The sequence below is a fragment of the Mycteria americana genome, chromosome 1, assembly GCF_035582795.1.
Source record: "Mycteria americana isolate JAX WOST 10 ecotype Jacksonville Zoo and Gardens chromosome 1, USCA_MyAme_1.0, whole genome shotgun sequence".
Lineage (NCBI taxonomy): Eukaryota > Metazoa > Chordata > Aves > Ciconiiformes > Ciconiidae > Mycteria > Mycteria americana.
In genome coordinates, this window is record NC_134365.1 from 221,969,021 (window position 1) to 221,984,902 (window position 15,882).

Consider the following 15,882-nt stretch of genomic DNA (forward strand, 5'->3'; position numbering starts at 1 on the left):
GCATGAGAAACTGCTAAGGAGGTAAGAGAGAGTGTCCTGGACCTTATTTGGTTAAACTGTGGCTAAACATCCTAAACATTGATCAGGGGATTTTATTTAATTAAAAAAAAAACTCCTGCTGGTAAATACATTTGGCTGTCTAGGATCTGAGCAGTGGTCGTCGCTTTATCGATTGTCATATCATTAAATCAGGCGGGGAAAAAATTAATGATAGGCTTGAAGACCCTGAACATAAAGTTCAGTTGTCTAGAAAATCTGTTAAGTTGCTGAGCATCTCGCAATGATTTAAAAAAGAAAAAAAAAAAAATCCGGCTCCTAAATGAAATGTCAATGCGTATTATGCTAGATGATGTGATGCTAGTAATTCTCTCACTAGGCTGGGTCATGTGGCATTCCAGATGCTTACGATTATCTAGATTCCTGAATGGAAAACTACTTGATTAATTCTAACATCTTAGCTCCGAGCCTGTAATCGAATCCCGCAGCAGAGACTCCGGCATCCTTCCCCTTGGATGCACTGTGTTTTAACAGGTTTGGCTGCTGGATCGGGATCTTATTTCATTATTATTTTACCTAAGAATGAAGATAAGTCATTGTTCAATATGCCCTTCCAGTACGTCTGTAGAGAAAAAAAGCCTTCCGGTGAGTTCAAATGTAGTTTTTAGTGGTCCCAAAGTGCTTTAAGCGAAGGCTGCCGTCCCGTCCTCTGTCTCACGAGGAGACGCTGAAGCGTTTAGCTGCAGTTCCCGTCAGCGAGAAAACAAACGTTAAAATTCACGACATACAGAAGTCAGACCAAGCTTTTGCAGCAGAGGTTGGTGGAAGGCGGCCAGGACGGTCTGTTTGCACCTTAAATCGTATTAACGTCGTGGTCAAGCGCAGATGGGGCTAATGCTTTGTGGATTACAGTGATGACCCCCCAATAAAGATGTTAGGAAGTGGTAGGTGTTGGGCTGTGAGGTTTTAGCTGTCGGGCAAAAGTCCCCAGCCTGAAGGGACATGGCTTAATAATCCCTAATCCCCGCTTAGCCGGTGCCTTCGCACCTCGGGAGCCTTCGTGTCTGGCTTCCCCCTGCCTCTCCCGGGTTCCCCTGTCAGGCTTCCCACCCTTGCAGTAATATTTTCCTTGCTTTTATTTGCTGGATTTTACGTGGCTATGAGACTCTCAAATTGATGCGCTGTAGAAAAGGGGTGAGCTGGAAGTTACTGCCTTTAAAGTCCTTTCAAATGGCCAGGTAAATAAAATGAAATTCAGAAATAACTTGTACACGTCCTTCCAGGAGAAGAGTGGAAGGTGACTGGGCATCGCGATGGCTGTGAAAAAAGGAGTTTTCCAAGCAGCTGGGGCGGGTCGGAGGGGAGGCAGTAAGGTCTCAGCCTAGGTTTCCCCCGTCTTGCTGGCTTCCCGGCCACGCTGGTGCAGGTGGGTACGGCTCCTCGTGGTTTCTGGGGGAGCAGGGCCTGAAGCTGGTCCCTGCAGTGGCAGCAAGCGAGCGGGTTTTTCATCTGGAGGAGCAGCTTTCTGGGCCTCTGCGCGGAGGACGCGGTGCACGTGGTGGCACAGATGGAGCCGCGGTGTGGATTTCTCCTGCAGGCAGCGTCCCTCCAAGCAAGAGCAGGTGATTGCTGTGACCCGCGGTGCCCGTGCATCTGCGTCAGATTGCTTATCTCTCTGTTGAGGGTGCGAACGCCCTCCGTATGCATAGCTGCAACGGGAGCTGATCTCTAAAGATAGCAATCTGCCCCAGTACAGGCTGCCATCGTCCGCCTATCTGGGCACGTCCTACCTTACGGGGACAGGAGAGCTTTGTGGCTGCACGTGGATATTTCTCCTTTAAGCAGTCTGCTGTCTGGGAGTGCTCTTCAGGCGGCAGAGCTGGCAGCATGCTCTTACCGTTTGCTTTCGGCGATTAGGTGCTGGAAGAAGGAGAAAGCATAAGGACGTATGCTGGGGGGAGCCGAGGCTGGTCCTCTGGAGCACCTCAGGCTGTGGTTTGCAGGACCGTTTGATAATGCAGGAGCTGCACCCTGCCCGGAGTTAGCGATGTGCAGATCTGTGTAGCGTGGATCTGGTAAGGATTCTGCGTGAACACGTGTTCCTCTGCTACTGTGTAGTATCAAGTATCAAACTTTTTTGGAGCAAGGATCTATTGTTTACCTGCCAAATAGCTCATTATCATTAAACTTTTAATTGTAACCCTTTGGTAAAGAGAATATAAATCTTCTGTCAGTGCTGTGGATCATTTACAGAGGTCGCGGCCTCCTGAACCACAGTTGGGAGCTACGAATAAAGGCTACCGGTTATTTTTTTAGCTATTGGATCTCAGTCCAAGTGCCTGGTGAGCAGCTCAGAGCAGCCAGTACCAGGACACCAGCGCCGGTTACCTCTCCTGTCAAAAAAGGATGGTCAAATCACCCACCCGTACCCGTTATCTACGCATCGTACCTCCACTTGAGTCGGAAGAGTTGTCCGACATGCTTCTACGTAGAGCTTGGCTGAGTCATCTGGCTGCTGTCTCTCGTGCCCCCCCAGTCTCAATCTAATAGGGCAAAAAGTTAAAGTGGAGCGGGATACAGATCATTTTAGGCATCTAATTAGGATGACAATTACCTGGCTAGTTTCTCAGAGCAGCGGGGAGAACTGTGTTCAGTTACGTTCAACGTGAGCCAAAGCTTAGGCATTGGTATTGCTGGCTGGAAAAAAACTTTAGGGTTATATGAGTGTATCTGTTCCTTGGGATAAGTTTTTAGCGAAAGCGCTGTGAGGATTTTTGACCAGGTGGAGGAAGGTTTGCAGAGACCTTGCGTACAGCCGTGGGTCTTTGCTAGGCTGGCGTTTGTGCTTTCCTTTATGTTTGTCAAGTGTAGGAAGAGGAATATGGTGCATTTAGCTCTTTTTCACTAATTCCATCCCAGCGCTCTTTATTAACCATCTGACAGAGTTACCACCACAGCAGGCTGAGGGCAATTAATTTGAAAAGGGCGGCCGAGTTTGGACGCGTACTTCTCTTAAGTCCTTAAAGAAGTGGTCTGACTTTTTCAGTGCGTGCCAGCAGCCAGAGCTGCCGTCAACTTCCTTATCCATGGACCTGGGGGGATTTTAAATACTTAAAGAGCAGCGCTTGCGTGTGTGAAACGTGGCTTGTGTTTTCACTTGTGTCTCTCACAGCATGGAGCTTGATGGCAGCTCTTCCCTGTCACGCCCGTATGAAGGGTGTGCTGTGCAGTAACGGCCTCACCCAGGAAGGAAGGTGGAAAAGCCTCAGTTCGGGAAAAGGAGGAAGGATGAGCCAAGGCGGAGAGAACTGCTGGCTCCCGCATAGTCCTCCCTGCCTTCTAAAGCCCGACCCACGGCTGCCCTGGCTTGATACCGGCAGCACCTTGTTTTTGCGGGGAGGAATGGGATTGTAGTTGTGGACTTGAACGTGTAGGGTTCAAACTTTGTCTCATCTTATTTAACCTGAGCACTCTAACGTTCGTGTCTGAAGCCTGAACTTCCCTCCTTCCTTGTGGTCTGCAGAGAGAACGGCACGTCCAGGCTGTCATTTCATGCCGTCTGGGTTTGGCGCGTGGTTTAGGATGAGCTGAATTAGCTTCCGCAAGGACCCGTCTCTCGACGAAAGCTGTGGGGGAGCGTAGGCAGCTGGGGGAGGCTGGGCTCCTAGCACTCGGGTGGGTTCGGCTAGAGGAGGTTGTTTGGATCCCGTGGTTGGCCACGAAGGAGAGAAGGGTTGGGTAAGTCTGTCTGTCTCTATGAAATATCACCGTTCTAAGGGCGCTGCTTGGAATCTGGTGCTAAGAGTAATAGTGTTGCTGCTGCAGGACCAGAGGGTGCAGAAAAGGGTTAGAGAGGCCTCCTGGTGCTTTAGTCTGAAGAATATAAAAGTAAAAACCAGCAGAAGCTGTGCAGCGAAGTTGCTAAAAGATGCCAGGAGGGATTAGGGAAACAGTGCAAAGGCTGAGAAACTTTTGCAGAAAAAGCACCAAGGGTAGTTTGATGCCTCGTATTTTGGGGGTTTGTCTCGTTTGTTCTCATGTCGTGCGAGGAAACTGCAAAATATCTCCTGTTGGCCTGGGCTTTGGAGATCTGCTGAGCTTTTTCTGAAACCCTCATGGTTGCACTGCAGCCTGAAGATCCGAACCTGTCATCAGATTGTGGGTTAATCAGCTTCGCTCTGCGTCGTGCTGCTGGTTGGTTCTTCGGGTGTTAGACTGTATAGAAGAAAGAAAGAAAAAATAAAGAAATCAAGCCGGTTGTCGTTGGGCCCTTTGAAAGGACTGTGCTTGCTATCACCTACCGGTTTGTTTCAGTTTGGTAGCCGATGAGGAACTGGGTTGAAGCGACGATCCATGCTGGGTCTTTCTAGGCTGCGCTGGATCAGGTGCCTGCGAAGTAAAACATTCCGCTTTCCGTCATTAGCTCCACTCTGCTCGGGATGCTTTCTCTGCGTCTTTTTCCTGACCGCCTCTCTCTTCTGTCCAGGTTGTTGCTGGAAGGCACAGACGTGAACGCGAGGCACAAGCTGGGCTGGACTGCTCTCATGGTGGCAGCTATCAGCAGAAACTCCAGGTACGTTTGTCTCGGCGTTCACCATCACGTAGCGGGGCGGTCGCTTCGCAGCTGCCCCACCTTCTCGTAAGGTCATACTGAGCTCCACAGAGAGTTTCCGTAAAGTTTGGGCTGGTTTGGGATGTGTCGTCGAGCTAAAGCCGAGGGAGCTTTTCACCCGTCCTTTGCCCGGGATGTTGTGTGACAGATGGAGGTAGGCTGCTCTGCAATCCCAGAGAGGTGGCTGCTGAACTGGCAGTAGATTTTGGCCTCTGATGAGTCCGTAACCTTGGGATGTCATTGTGGTAGGTAGTCTAACACTCAGAAAGAGCTCCCACAAGAGCCGCCGCGTCCCTCCTAGCTTGTGGGGCCATTGCTGGGTCTTTCATGCTAGGCCTTTATGAAGCAAAAAGGCTGAACGCTGTGCCCTCCCTCCTTAGTTCCCATGATGATCGCTGTGGCTTCTTGTAACCTTTTAAAGACACTCTTAAATATATTCAGTCTACAACTAAATTCAATTAGTTTTTTTATTTAAGGAAAAAAGAGAAAAAGAAATCCAATTTTGGAAAACGTGGGACAGACGGGAGAATGAGCTTTGATGTTACAACCTCTCAGGGATGCTTTACTTAGTCACAAGTTCATAAGCAAAAAAGCCTAATTACTTGGGAAAACACAGGATTAAAGCAGTGCACAAAGGCTGAATATCCGCTCTCGGGTGACACGATTCGAATCCATGTGCCGAGTTCGTGTGTGGTGCAAACTTTGATGTGTGCTATGACAAGCTGAAAGTCGTGACCTCCTTGGGGAGCTCCTTAAGATGGGCACAGAGGCGGGGGCTTGGGTCTGTTTGTTTAACTTTGATGTCCGAGCAGCAACGGGCCCCGTTGTTTGCCCGTCCGCAGAGGGACAGGCTTTGGAGCCTCCCACCTTTGCCAGTGGACAATGGTCAGCAATGGAGTGTGACGACTGTTGACCATTCCAAGTGACTGGTGGACCAGAACAGGGCTTCCCGAGTTGCAAAGGCTAAGAGGAGAGAGGGAGAAAGGCTGTTCATGGTACAATAATTACCTAAAACCAGGCCTAAAATCAGGTAGAAATGCTAATGAAAACATCTAGGCAGCAAAAGGCGTTCAGCACCCAGGCTCGTCCCTCGTTACAGACTGGCAGAGCGATAACGACGGTGTGTCTTCTTTGGGTACCTGGCAAAAAAAAAAAAAAAGCTTTTGGCTGCGTTGGGCAAATTGTGTTTATTTTTCCCACATTTCGGATGAATACTGACTTTAATTGAAAATTAAGAAGGCCTTGAGTATCTGAAGCTTGGTAGGACTTGTCTCCAACAATATAGTAGAAGAGTAATTAGATACTTCATGGAGGCAAACATAAATGCGAGCCAGACCTACTCCTGGTGTAGCAACTCTGTTGGTACCGCTGGGGTTGTGCCAGCCGTGGTTTCGGCCCTCCGTACCGTTTCTAGCTCCGCTAGAAAGTGGGGTCTCGCTGCTGGCTGGGAAATGTATTGAGCTGGAACATGACACAGGGAGTGTTTGAAAGTCCCTACAAATCATTTGCTCGCAGACGTAGTCCACAGGGTGACCTTTTTAACCCGAACCCGGCAGATCTGGGTGCTGTGTGTGCGGTCGGCTGTGGAAGTGGAGAAGGCAGAGCCTGGGGAGCTGATGCCTTTGACTCCGTGGCACGGGTTTGCCCGCAGGATTTTCAGTGTTTATTAACTTTTCCCTTCCAAATGCGGAGTGCCTGCTGGTTTTCTGGATCTCCTGCAATCCTTTTACATACATTAGGCAGGAACTAGGCTAAATATGACTTACTCTGCGTTGCAGCAGGATGCAGGATTTTTTATTTTTTTTTTTTAGAACGTGGTCCCTCTGTAAAGAGCGATGATCTAAAATTGGGTTTTCCAGCCACAGCAGCTGATTTGGTGGATTATAAGTTGTTATGACTTTTGGTTCTTAACCCATCAGTCAAACAGCCTCCGGGGGAGGTGAGCCGGGTCTTTCCCTGGCTTGTACATCAGCGGAGAGGTAACGAGCGGCTCGGAGATGGCCGAGATGCTGAGCGAGGGTCTGCACGTATTGTTAGCCTGCAACAAGGACAAGGTCATTCCATTGTGTGGAACCTGCTTGCTCTGTGACCGCTCCTGTTTTTAAGGTTGTTGATAGCTGAACAAGTTACCCAGCGTGGCTTTAGGGAGCTGTTGGTAAATGGAATGAGTGTTTTCAGCTTAGCACTGCTAAGAAAAAGTAAGCCTTCAGCCCCAAATTACTGTCTTTCCAAAGTCTTTTCTCAGAGAAGAACTATGTTTTCGGTCTCTGCTGTGCTGCTGGAGATTTCTGTGACCTGTCTGTTAGCTTTGTAATGTTTCCCAATTTTCACAGCCCTCACTCTTCCAATTAGACAGCTACAGTCCATATGTTTAATTTAATTTTGGAGGCACTGCATTAATGATGTTTGTCAGTTGCCATCAGCTACGAGATAAAACCCTGTGTGCCAGCAGGGAAATTTGGGGTCTGTCTTTCCTTTTTACAACAAAACAACGATCATTCTCTTCCTCTTGAAAATGTCCTGTACCCGAAACACGGCAAGGCATTCAGAAGAGTTCTGGTACGTTCCTACTAATAGGTTTCAAAGGGGAGATGGGTGCGTGGCTGGGAAGGAGCGGGCTCAGGACTTCATGTCTCGCTGAAGCAGAGCCTTTCTCCGGGGCTCCCAAAGGCTCCCAGTCCAGATGAATTTAGTACCCCGTGAACTGGGAGAGGCACTGGCACGTCCAGCAGCTCCAGGTCCAGGCAGGGTTTCTTTCCCATTGCCTGTGCTCCAGGGGATCGCTCTCCTGCAAGCCGGGAGCGTCTCTAGTCCTAGCTGGCGTCTTCCCCTGCAGAGCATCCTGCTGTGAAACGCAGAGGCACGGCGTGCAGCGTGACTGCAGCGCAGCTTTGCCACCTCTCCGCCCGGCGTAGTTTGTGATCTACTGGAGAGGGACCGGGCTACCGGGACGCCGGGGACCCGCTCCGGTCTCTGCTCAGCAGCTTGCAGGAGTTATTTCTTTTTTCCAGTGTCCCTTATACCCTGTGTCTGTCTTTGCGTGCAGCTGGGGCTCTCTCTTGCGCTACAAGCATGGTGCCAGCACGTTAAGCCCCCAAACATTGCTGTGGTGATAGTTATAAAAGTAAAGGGGAATGGCCAAATACTTCAGTCTGGTGTCTAATTTGGCATTTGTGTTTTAAAAACATTTCGTTAAGGTAGTTTAGATGATATAAAAATATTGTTGAGAGAATTGTGTTCCTTCTATTTATTCTTTTAAGTAGCTTATTACCTTGTTTCAGGCTTGTCCTGACGTGTGGATAGATTCGTTTATGGTTCTTTTTGTCTGTGAGAGGGAGTCCAGGTCCAAATTCCTTGGCTCTGTGATCATACAGGTTGTAACTGGGTTGTGGGCTAAAGGCAGATCAGCTGCGACCGTGTTTACGTGAGCAAAGGAAGATTTTATGCTGTAATTCCCATCGCTGGGGGAATTTACCCTAGCTTTAACATAGCTGATGGGGCAGCGACGCTAGTTTTAGCCTAAGCGTAGCGACATATACCTGTCACCGTAGTCTGCGATGCTGTGTTATAACTGCGTTTCTTTTAAGGCCTGAAGAGTAAGGCAGGCGAGTGGGTGTCCACGTACACACACACACACACACGTTCCACCTTTTCATTTACGTTTTTCGGCTGGAGTGACTCCTAGTCTGTTTTATTTTTAGCCTTTGCGAAAGCCTATAGCTCTTCTGGATTTCAAGACCTATTTTAAAGTGGTTTCTTAATTCTCCTGGAAAGGCATCAGTTTTAAAAGGGAGGATTTATAGTCTGTGAAAAACACTGCTAGGAGCTTCTTTCCCTTGGCTGTACCTGCTAGCTTTGCACATTTAGCATATTTATAGCAATTAAGCTTTAATTAAATGCTTACTGAGAGCTTTGTGGGGTTTGAGCCTTTGTTAAAATAAGCAACAAAGCTATCATAAATTAAAAAGCAAAGCAGTCAGGACCTTAGCAGGCTAAGTATCTATGCGTTTGTAGCGTAGTGACCTTTTCTGCATACAGCGACGCTGTTTTTCATTGTTTCAGCAGAAATAAAATGGCAGTGAAATACTGAGTCATCCTCTCAGCCCCTTACGAGGTGGAGAACTGATTGCGCGGAAGGGGAAACTAAGGCGCAGAGCAGCACGGAAACGCAGAGTCCCGGTGGGATGAGTTTGGGCAGTTATAAAACACCGGCACCTGCTTCTGCTTCTGGTCCTCACCATTGCTGCAACCCCCGTGCACCAGTCCTGGGGGGAGCGAGGGGCTCGGAGCATGATTTTAGGGCTTCTGAAGTTATGTGCATAGCTCAGGCGGTGGGGAGGAGCACCCGGCTCTACTCAGATGATGACCTTCTGCTCAGGGATGACCTTCTCGGAGCGGTTCAGGCCCCTGCAAGGCTCGGTAAGGGCTTTCTCAGCAGCAGCAGTACCCACGTTTTACAGGTGGAGAGAGAAGATAAAGAGAAAATGTCTTGGCTGCAGCTGGGTCTGTGTCACGACGAGGTCTCTGCTGGGACAGAGACACGTGCGGCTCTGGGGAGGGGGATGCGGGTGAGAGCAACGGGCACATGGCTGCTTCCTTTAAGTACATTTGTGCGTGTTTTCTCAGGTTTAACAGTCAATCCTCTTCTTTCCAGCTTCCCTTTTTCTTCTTTACTAATACACAGCTACAGCACTTCTGCCCATCTTCCTCCCCCCTTTTTGCACAGGCCCGTCTTGTTTTACACATAAAGGAGCCCTTCGTTCTCAGCCCAGATGCCGTGAGCAGCCTGGATCTCGGCGAGATGCCCTCCATGAGCGCAGGGAAGGCGGGAGGAGGGACCAGAGCAGTGTGCAGCTCCGCCTGAAGAGCATTTCTTTAGCTGAAGAGGTGCTTTCTCTTGGAAGCTTGTCCCCGTCTCCCCACGCCCATGGGCGTTCTTCTGTACGGACTGCTTCACGTTCTCTTAGAGCAGGAGGGGACAACCTTAATGCCCTGTGCTGGTGAACCATTCCTTCCATGTGCTTTTGAATGAGTCCTGCTTGTTCATCCAGCCGACGGTATAAGCACCTCCTGGGCATGCCTATTCTTGTTTCGTCGGGGCTTTAGCCTCTGGTTCCTCTCAGCTATTCCCAACATCACCTCCTCTCCTCCATTTTCTTTTCGCGTCTTTGCCTTCTTGCACACCCTTTCTCCTTCTCCCTCCATCTTCAGGTCTGGATCTCTTTGCCTTTGCTTCTCAACACCTTCCTGCTGGGGATGAGCGACGACAAGTGACTCTTCCCTGTGCCTCGGCTCTCCTTTTCCTTCCTTGTCTTTCTATGTAGATCGAAAGAGCTGTGGGTCAGAGGCTCTCACATAGAACCAGAACCGGCAGAGCTTGGCCCAGCATGGTCCTGTCCCTTCCCTTGCCCTCCTCCTCCTCCTCCTGCAGCCTGCTCTCCTCCAGCCATCCTTAAGGAGAGGAGTCGGGAAGCGGCTCGCTCTCTGCCTCGGCGTAGATTGCTGGGACTCATGCCTCTTCCACGCGTGCCTAGACTCTGTGCATTGAAGGTGCCGTGTAGATGTTTTATATTGGTAATAACAGTACATCATGCATAGTAATATTCTAGTGGGTATGTTCTAAGACTTATAGCGAAGGGTGACCTATCTGGAGCTATTTTCTGTCTATAGGCAATGACATGATTAATTGGCGCAGTCTTACTACCTATATTAGGTACATACATCTGTTCCGTGTGATTTTTTTCACTCCTTTCACTTCAGGCAACTCATTCAGAGCTGTCTGCAGCAGAGCTGGAGAAATATCTGGCTGCCTTTGAAAGCACGTATGGCCCGTAGTGTTGCCTGTCAAAGAGCTGAGGAGTCGAGCACGGCTTTCAGCTGTGATGACAGCACATTTTGAGGGCTCGATCCTACAAACCGGGACGTTATCTTTCAACTACTCTCCTTCTGGGTGTCTTTGAGGGACAGTGTCCGCTCGGCCGTTCCTGCATTGTACCTGCCCACCTGAGGACAGACCAACGGCAACTGTTCCCCACGCTGCTGGTCGGCATCCCTCCTTCCAGGGATGAACCGCATCCGCTGTCCTGCAGGTCAGGCACAATGAGGTGTCGTCAGCTTAGCAGGTTACTGCACCTCTCCAAGCCACAGAAACTGTCCCCCTGCATATTTTCTTACTAACAAGACTCCTTGCAGCTCTCCTTCGCTGATGGCCCATGCAGCAGCGGTGCTGTACCTTGACCGTGGCTCTGAAGCGTGATTCACCCGAGTCACGCTCTCAAGAGAAAACCGTTGTGAACAATCTAACAATTATCACCCTTCAAGATTTTTTTTTTTTTTCCTTTTGGATTCCATAATGCCTTTTTATCCCTTTTTTGGGGAGAGGATCGTTGTCATCTGGGTCGATAATAAACCGCCACGGAGTGAGGGAATGCCACGGCTGCCCTGCTTTCTGTGCCACAGGTAGGCGTAAACATGTTCCTGGGAAGGCGCACATCCACATTTAGACCTCATCTGAGAAAAAAAAGGAGAGAACAGGGGCTGGAGTGTAAACAGCAGCTCCCCCCAGCCCTCCTGCCCCTGCTGAGTTTTACAGAGAGTTAAGATATAGCCACACAAGGGATCTCCTTTGTGTCCAGGCAGGACCTGCGGCTTCTGCCAGAGCTCAGGGCAGCCGCATATCAAAACGCGTCAAGGCTTTTGCATTGTGCTGCTAACTCACGGTCATGGGGATCACTGGACTTCTTGGTTCACCAACCCCAGCTGCCGGCGCGTTGGTCCAGGCACAGTGCCTCTCCTGACGCAGCCCCGGTCACGTCCAGCCATCTCGTCATTGATTTCCCCACCCCCTGTATTGTACGTATGTATTTATTTATTTAACAATATGTTGGTCCAGCCATTAAAAGCAGAAAGCACTTTCTCCAATCGATTGAACTGCCCGGCCAACTTCAGTTAAGCGTTGCCCTCTGAGTCATCACCAGGGTCGATGCAGATTTATATTCACGCTGATGAATAGGCTCTGCCTCTAGCCTAATGAAAACTTGATCAGCAAATTAAAACTCGGCTTGTTGAGGCTGTTGAGCACAGGTGAGTTATGGAGGGAAGCTGGCCTCCCTGGGCCAGCTCAAGCCTGCCGTCGGCATCCCTCTTCCTCTCGGTATCTGGCGTGGAGTCTTGTTCTGCCCCAATACCTGGCAGCAAGAGGAAGAAAACAGGAGGTGTATGGGCCAGAGAATCCTCCATTTAATAACTAATTATCCAATAACTAATAGTGGAGCTGGTGTAGAAGAGAAAGATGCCTTCTGCCTTCTCTAGCACCTTCGCCAGAGCTTCCTTAATTGACCCCCACAACTGCCTTCTGAATTGGGAAGTAGTTACGCCTCTTCGCCCTGGGAAACCTGAGGTTTTTACCCAGGGACTGGATTGTTAGACCACGCTTTGTGACTGTCATCTGATTTTGCAATTCCCTTGCTTATTCCAATGACATTCACATGCTTTATGCTGATGAGCGCAGTTACTCTGTATTGTGATGGCTACCGTTAGCTTTCCTAAAGGCTAATTTGCTTGAATGTCCCATTACCTGCAAATTGGACAGGTACGATCAATATTTGTGATTCCAGGAACGTCTGGCTGGTGCAGAAGTGCCTGGAGGGGACAGCATGTCCCAAAAGCAGGAGGTTAGATTGAAAATGATTGGAGAGGGAGGCTGAATGTGCAACGCGTTGTTATTAGACCAGTGAGTCCTTCCTGTTTATGGAGCTGGATCGCTGCCCGAAATGGGGCCAGGCTTTTGGAACACCAGATCTTGCCAGTAAGAGATGATATCCGTGCTTATTAAACTTGAGCCTCCCAGCTATCTTAAGAGCTAAGGAAATGTTTCTTATCACTGGGGGGAAATGGTGTGGAGGGTCGTTAATGGAGAGAACGGCATCGTCACCTCCCGCTTTCACTCTTAGACCACCTTGCATCTAGCATTTGTGGTCCTCTGCTAAACTTTTCATGAAAGGTCATTGCCCAGAGAGAAATGCTGAAGGTGTATGCGATGAATGAAGAGGAAAGGGCTTCCTGAGAGTCGCTGAGAGCACGTGGAGGTGATATTTGCTGAAATGCCTGGGAAGAACATTCATTTCAACGTAGTCACTAAGAACCGGAAGGGAAGATGGATGGAGTTACCGAGGAAATGACAAGTCATTGTGTGTTATCGTATGACGCATTCGGTACCCATAGCTCACCCCTGGGCCGCAAGGTTGTGGATTAAAGTCCTACACTGGGACTTGGGATCATTTCTCTTAAAATGAGGAAGATGCGTGGACCTTAAAATACATCATAGCCTGTCAGCTAAAATTGGAGCAGAGGGATCTCTTAGGTGTTGCCAGCATGAGGACGGGGTCCAGGAAGGGAGGTTTGACCGTATCAGAGCCTGTACTTCTAAGGACTTGAATGAGCAGAAGGGCCCAGCTTTCTGGTGTAGATGCTGGAAGCCCTGATGCAAGAATCACAACAAGTCAGCTGCTGGGGCACGGTAATCAAAGGCTTAATTGACTTAAGGCTTTGACTTAAAGGCTTAACTGCTGCACATTGCACTAATGGTGGCTTCTGTGCAGTAGTTAGATGTCCACCTCTAGGAGCATGGAGGTCATCAACACAGATCCCATCGGGCAACAGGGCAGTGCCTGCCCCACCATCTTCCATCCTGTACCTCCTGCTTTCCACGGGCCCTACAGCTTCAAGATCGCTGATGCAGTTCTCTTGATGACTGGGCTGACCGCAGTAGCACCAAGTACTGGAGGTGCAGGATGTCTCCAGAGGAGTCCAGCACGGGATCTTCCAGAAGGACTGTGCACAGATCGATGACCTGTGCTAGAGCTTTCCCAGGTAGAAAGCCTGGCTGTGGCACCTTTAGTTCTCCTGTTTCATAGACTTGGACAGAGGGCACACCTCCTGCCAGGCACCAAGAGTAGGACTGACAGGCCTCCTACCTAATGACCTACCTAATGACCTACCTAATGACTGGAGGTGGAAGAGCCTGGGCTGGTGGCCTTTGACTATAGCTGTTCTTTATCTACGCACTTGAGCTCACATGGCTTTACTCATGGCCAGACCTCTCTCTTGCTTTCCATTTGCTCTCTGTTTCCATTTTCCACACCGTCTTGCTGTGGCCATAGAAGTCAGTGGTAACGGTCATGCAGCGTCCCTTTAGGGAACATGTTGAGGCAGCGTGTTGGAGGCAGCACGTTGGAGTTGTGAAGCAGAGGTGAGCCTGGAGCTAGGCGTGCTGAAAAGCCCTTGCTAGAGGTGCTAAAGGACTTTTAGGATAGGTTTTGTGCCCCGTGCCTTATTGATGCTCCTAAGGTGGTCCAGAAGAACCTACAGGCTTGTCGTGTGGCTGGAGAGATGGCACTCCTCCGTAGATGTCCTCATTGATGAGGCCTTTAGGAGCAGTGTAGCAAGGCAGTGTAGACATGGCTTTTCTGAACGTGGGCGGGGGGGAAAGATTTATATCAGCGTCTTTTCCCTGGCAGCAAATTGTCTGTTCTGAGAGGACTGAGGATGAGACAGTAAGGTTATATCTTGCTGAAACTATGCTGAAGATAGCAGATGATCTCACACGCTGACCCTTGCACCGAGACCCAAAACCGCTGAACGAACTGAAGGAAAATTCAGGCTAGTTGGAGGGAGTTGAGTGGTAGGGAGTGGGCACATCTATTATGGGAGGCTACTTCGGGCTTCACGCCCTCCATTGCTGATGTCTGAAAGCAGGTGAGATGATCCCCCTCCTTAGGGCCAGTCCTAAACCATCAGGTATCTCGTTTGATCATGGGTGTGCAACTCAAGCCATTCGAGAAAATCTTCAGTGTAACGTGCTCCTGACTAGGTTAAAATTGTGAAAGATCGTAGTTGGTAGTTGCCGTTTGAGGAGTAAGATCCAGCGCATCTCAGCCGAAATATTTTAGAGCTAAGGGCGTTGTTAAAATACAGGTATAAATGAACTCTGTATGCTCACACGGGAGACGGCGGGAGGGTTTCCTGGCTCCCAGCCCGGTGCTTTGCTCGCTAGAAGTAACTTTGTCCGTGGTGAAGAGCGAGGAGCTGGCCTCTACTGTGCTGTATTCAAAGAATAAAATAACCACCTTTTATTCTGCTAATGCATTTATGGGGTAAATGGGAGAGGAGCTTAAGTTAAATTCTAAATGTGACTTGACAAGGCACAGCCTGCAGATAAGTGTCAGTCAGGCTGTGGTGCACGTCGCTGTCAGCCCGTGGGCCGTGTCACCGGTGATGAATGCTAACTAACGAGTTACTGTCTAGTTGTCATGGAAAGCTTGAACCCTGGGAAAAAAAATTAAGAATTAACTGGCTTCAAGCTGCTTGCAGAGGTGGTGAGAAATCTAATTCTTGCCTGATGATTGTTTGGGTTCGGAAGCAGAGGTGGAGGACTTCCACACCAAAACTGCCTGGCCCGCGTGCCTCCTGCTGCCCTGTCCTGCTGCAGCGTGTCGGTAACTTTACAGGTCTGGAGACCGAAAGCCTCGGTCCCAACGCATAGGGAGAGTTGTCGTATGGGATGTCCTGCCTGTGTTGCCATGCTGGTCAGCCCTAGGAGGACCTGCCTCGCCAGTGAGCCCTGCAGCTACGCTATAAAATAATGGAGAAGTTCTCTACAAATACAGAGATTAAATCTTTCAGAAGTCCTGGCAGCTGCTGGGCTGGTTGCAGATGGTCAGGCTGTCTTCGGTGGTGATCTCGTATGAATTGTCTGGTTCTCAGAGACGGGGATCTGACTGAACTTCATGCGGCAGTCAAATGCTTTTCTTCCAGACCTCCATATAATTAATGCGATTGAAATTTATTTTTGAAATGCTGAGGTCGGTGCTTCATCTTGCGAGGGCAGAAAGAGGCAAAGACAGACGAGCTGTCTCTCACAGCCGGTGTGGGTGCAAGAGATGCTTTTTTCAGGGTGGCTTCCATTAGCTGCATCCATGTAGAGGGACTGCTCGAGTGCACACTAGAAATGGTAGGGCAGAAACCTCGGGGGTGAATAGTGCCCTTCCAGCCTTGTCGTGCTTCATACTGAAACGCTATGCGCTGCTTCTCTTGGCAGGATGGCACCTTTGCTAAAGGAGGCTTAGGTGCTGTAGTGGTTGCATCCCCAAAGCAGAAGTAACAGCACAACGCAGTTTTGCTTCCCTTAACCTGAAGAGTGTTACAAGAATCTTCCTTTGCGCAGGGGCACGATGGCCTTGGAGCCAAGATCTGGCTCCGACTGTGGATTTACT

General features: G+C 49.5%; 1 protein-coding gene across 3 annotated transcripts in view; it reads left to right on the top strand.

Moving 5' to 3' along the window:
* Window positions 1-15,882, top strand: part of CLPB (ClpB family mitochondrial disaggregase) — a 93,222-nt gene that overhangs the window by 15,242 nt on the left and 62,098 nt on the right. For all 3 annotated transcript variants that reach the window (XM_075491382.1, XM_075491379.1, XM_075491381.1), the window contains one exon: window positions 4,484-4,570. In XM_075491382.1, the coding sequence (XP_075347497.1) occupies window positions 4,484-4,570 (87 nt within the window). The remainder of the gene's footprint in view (window positions 1-4,483; window positions 4,571-15,882) is intronic.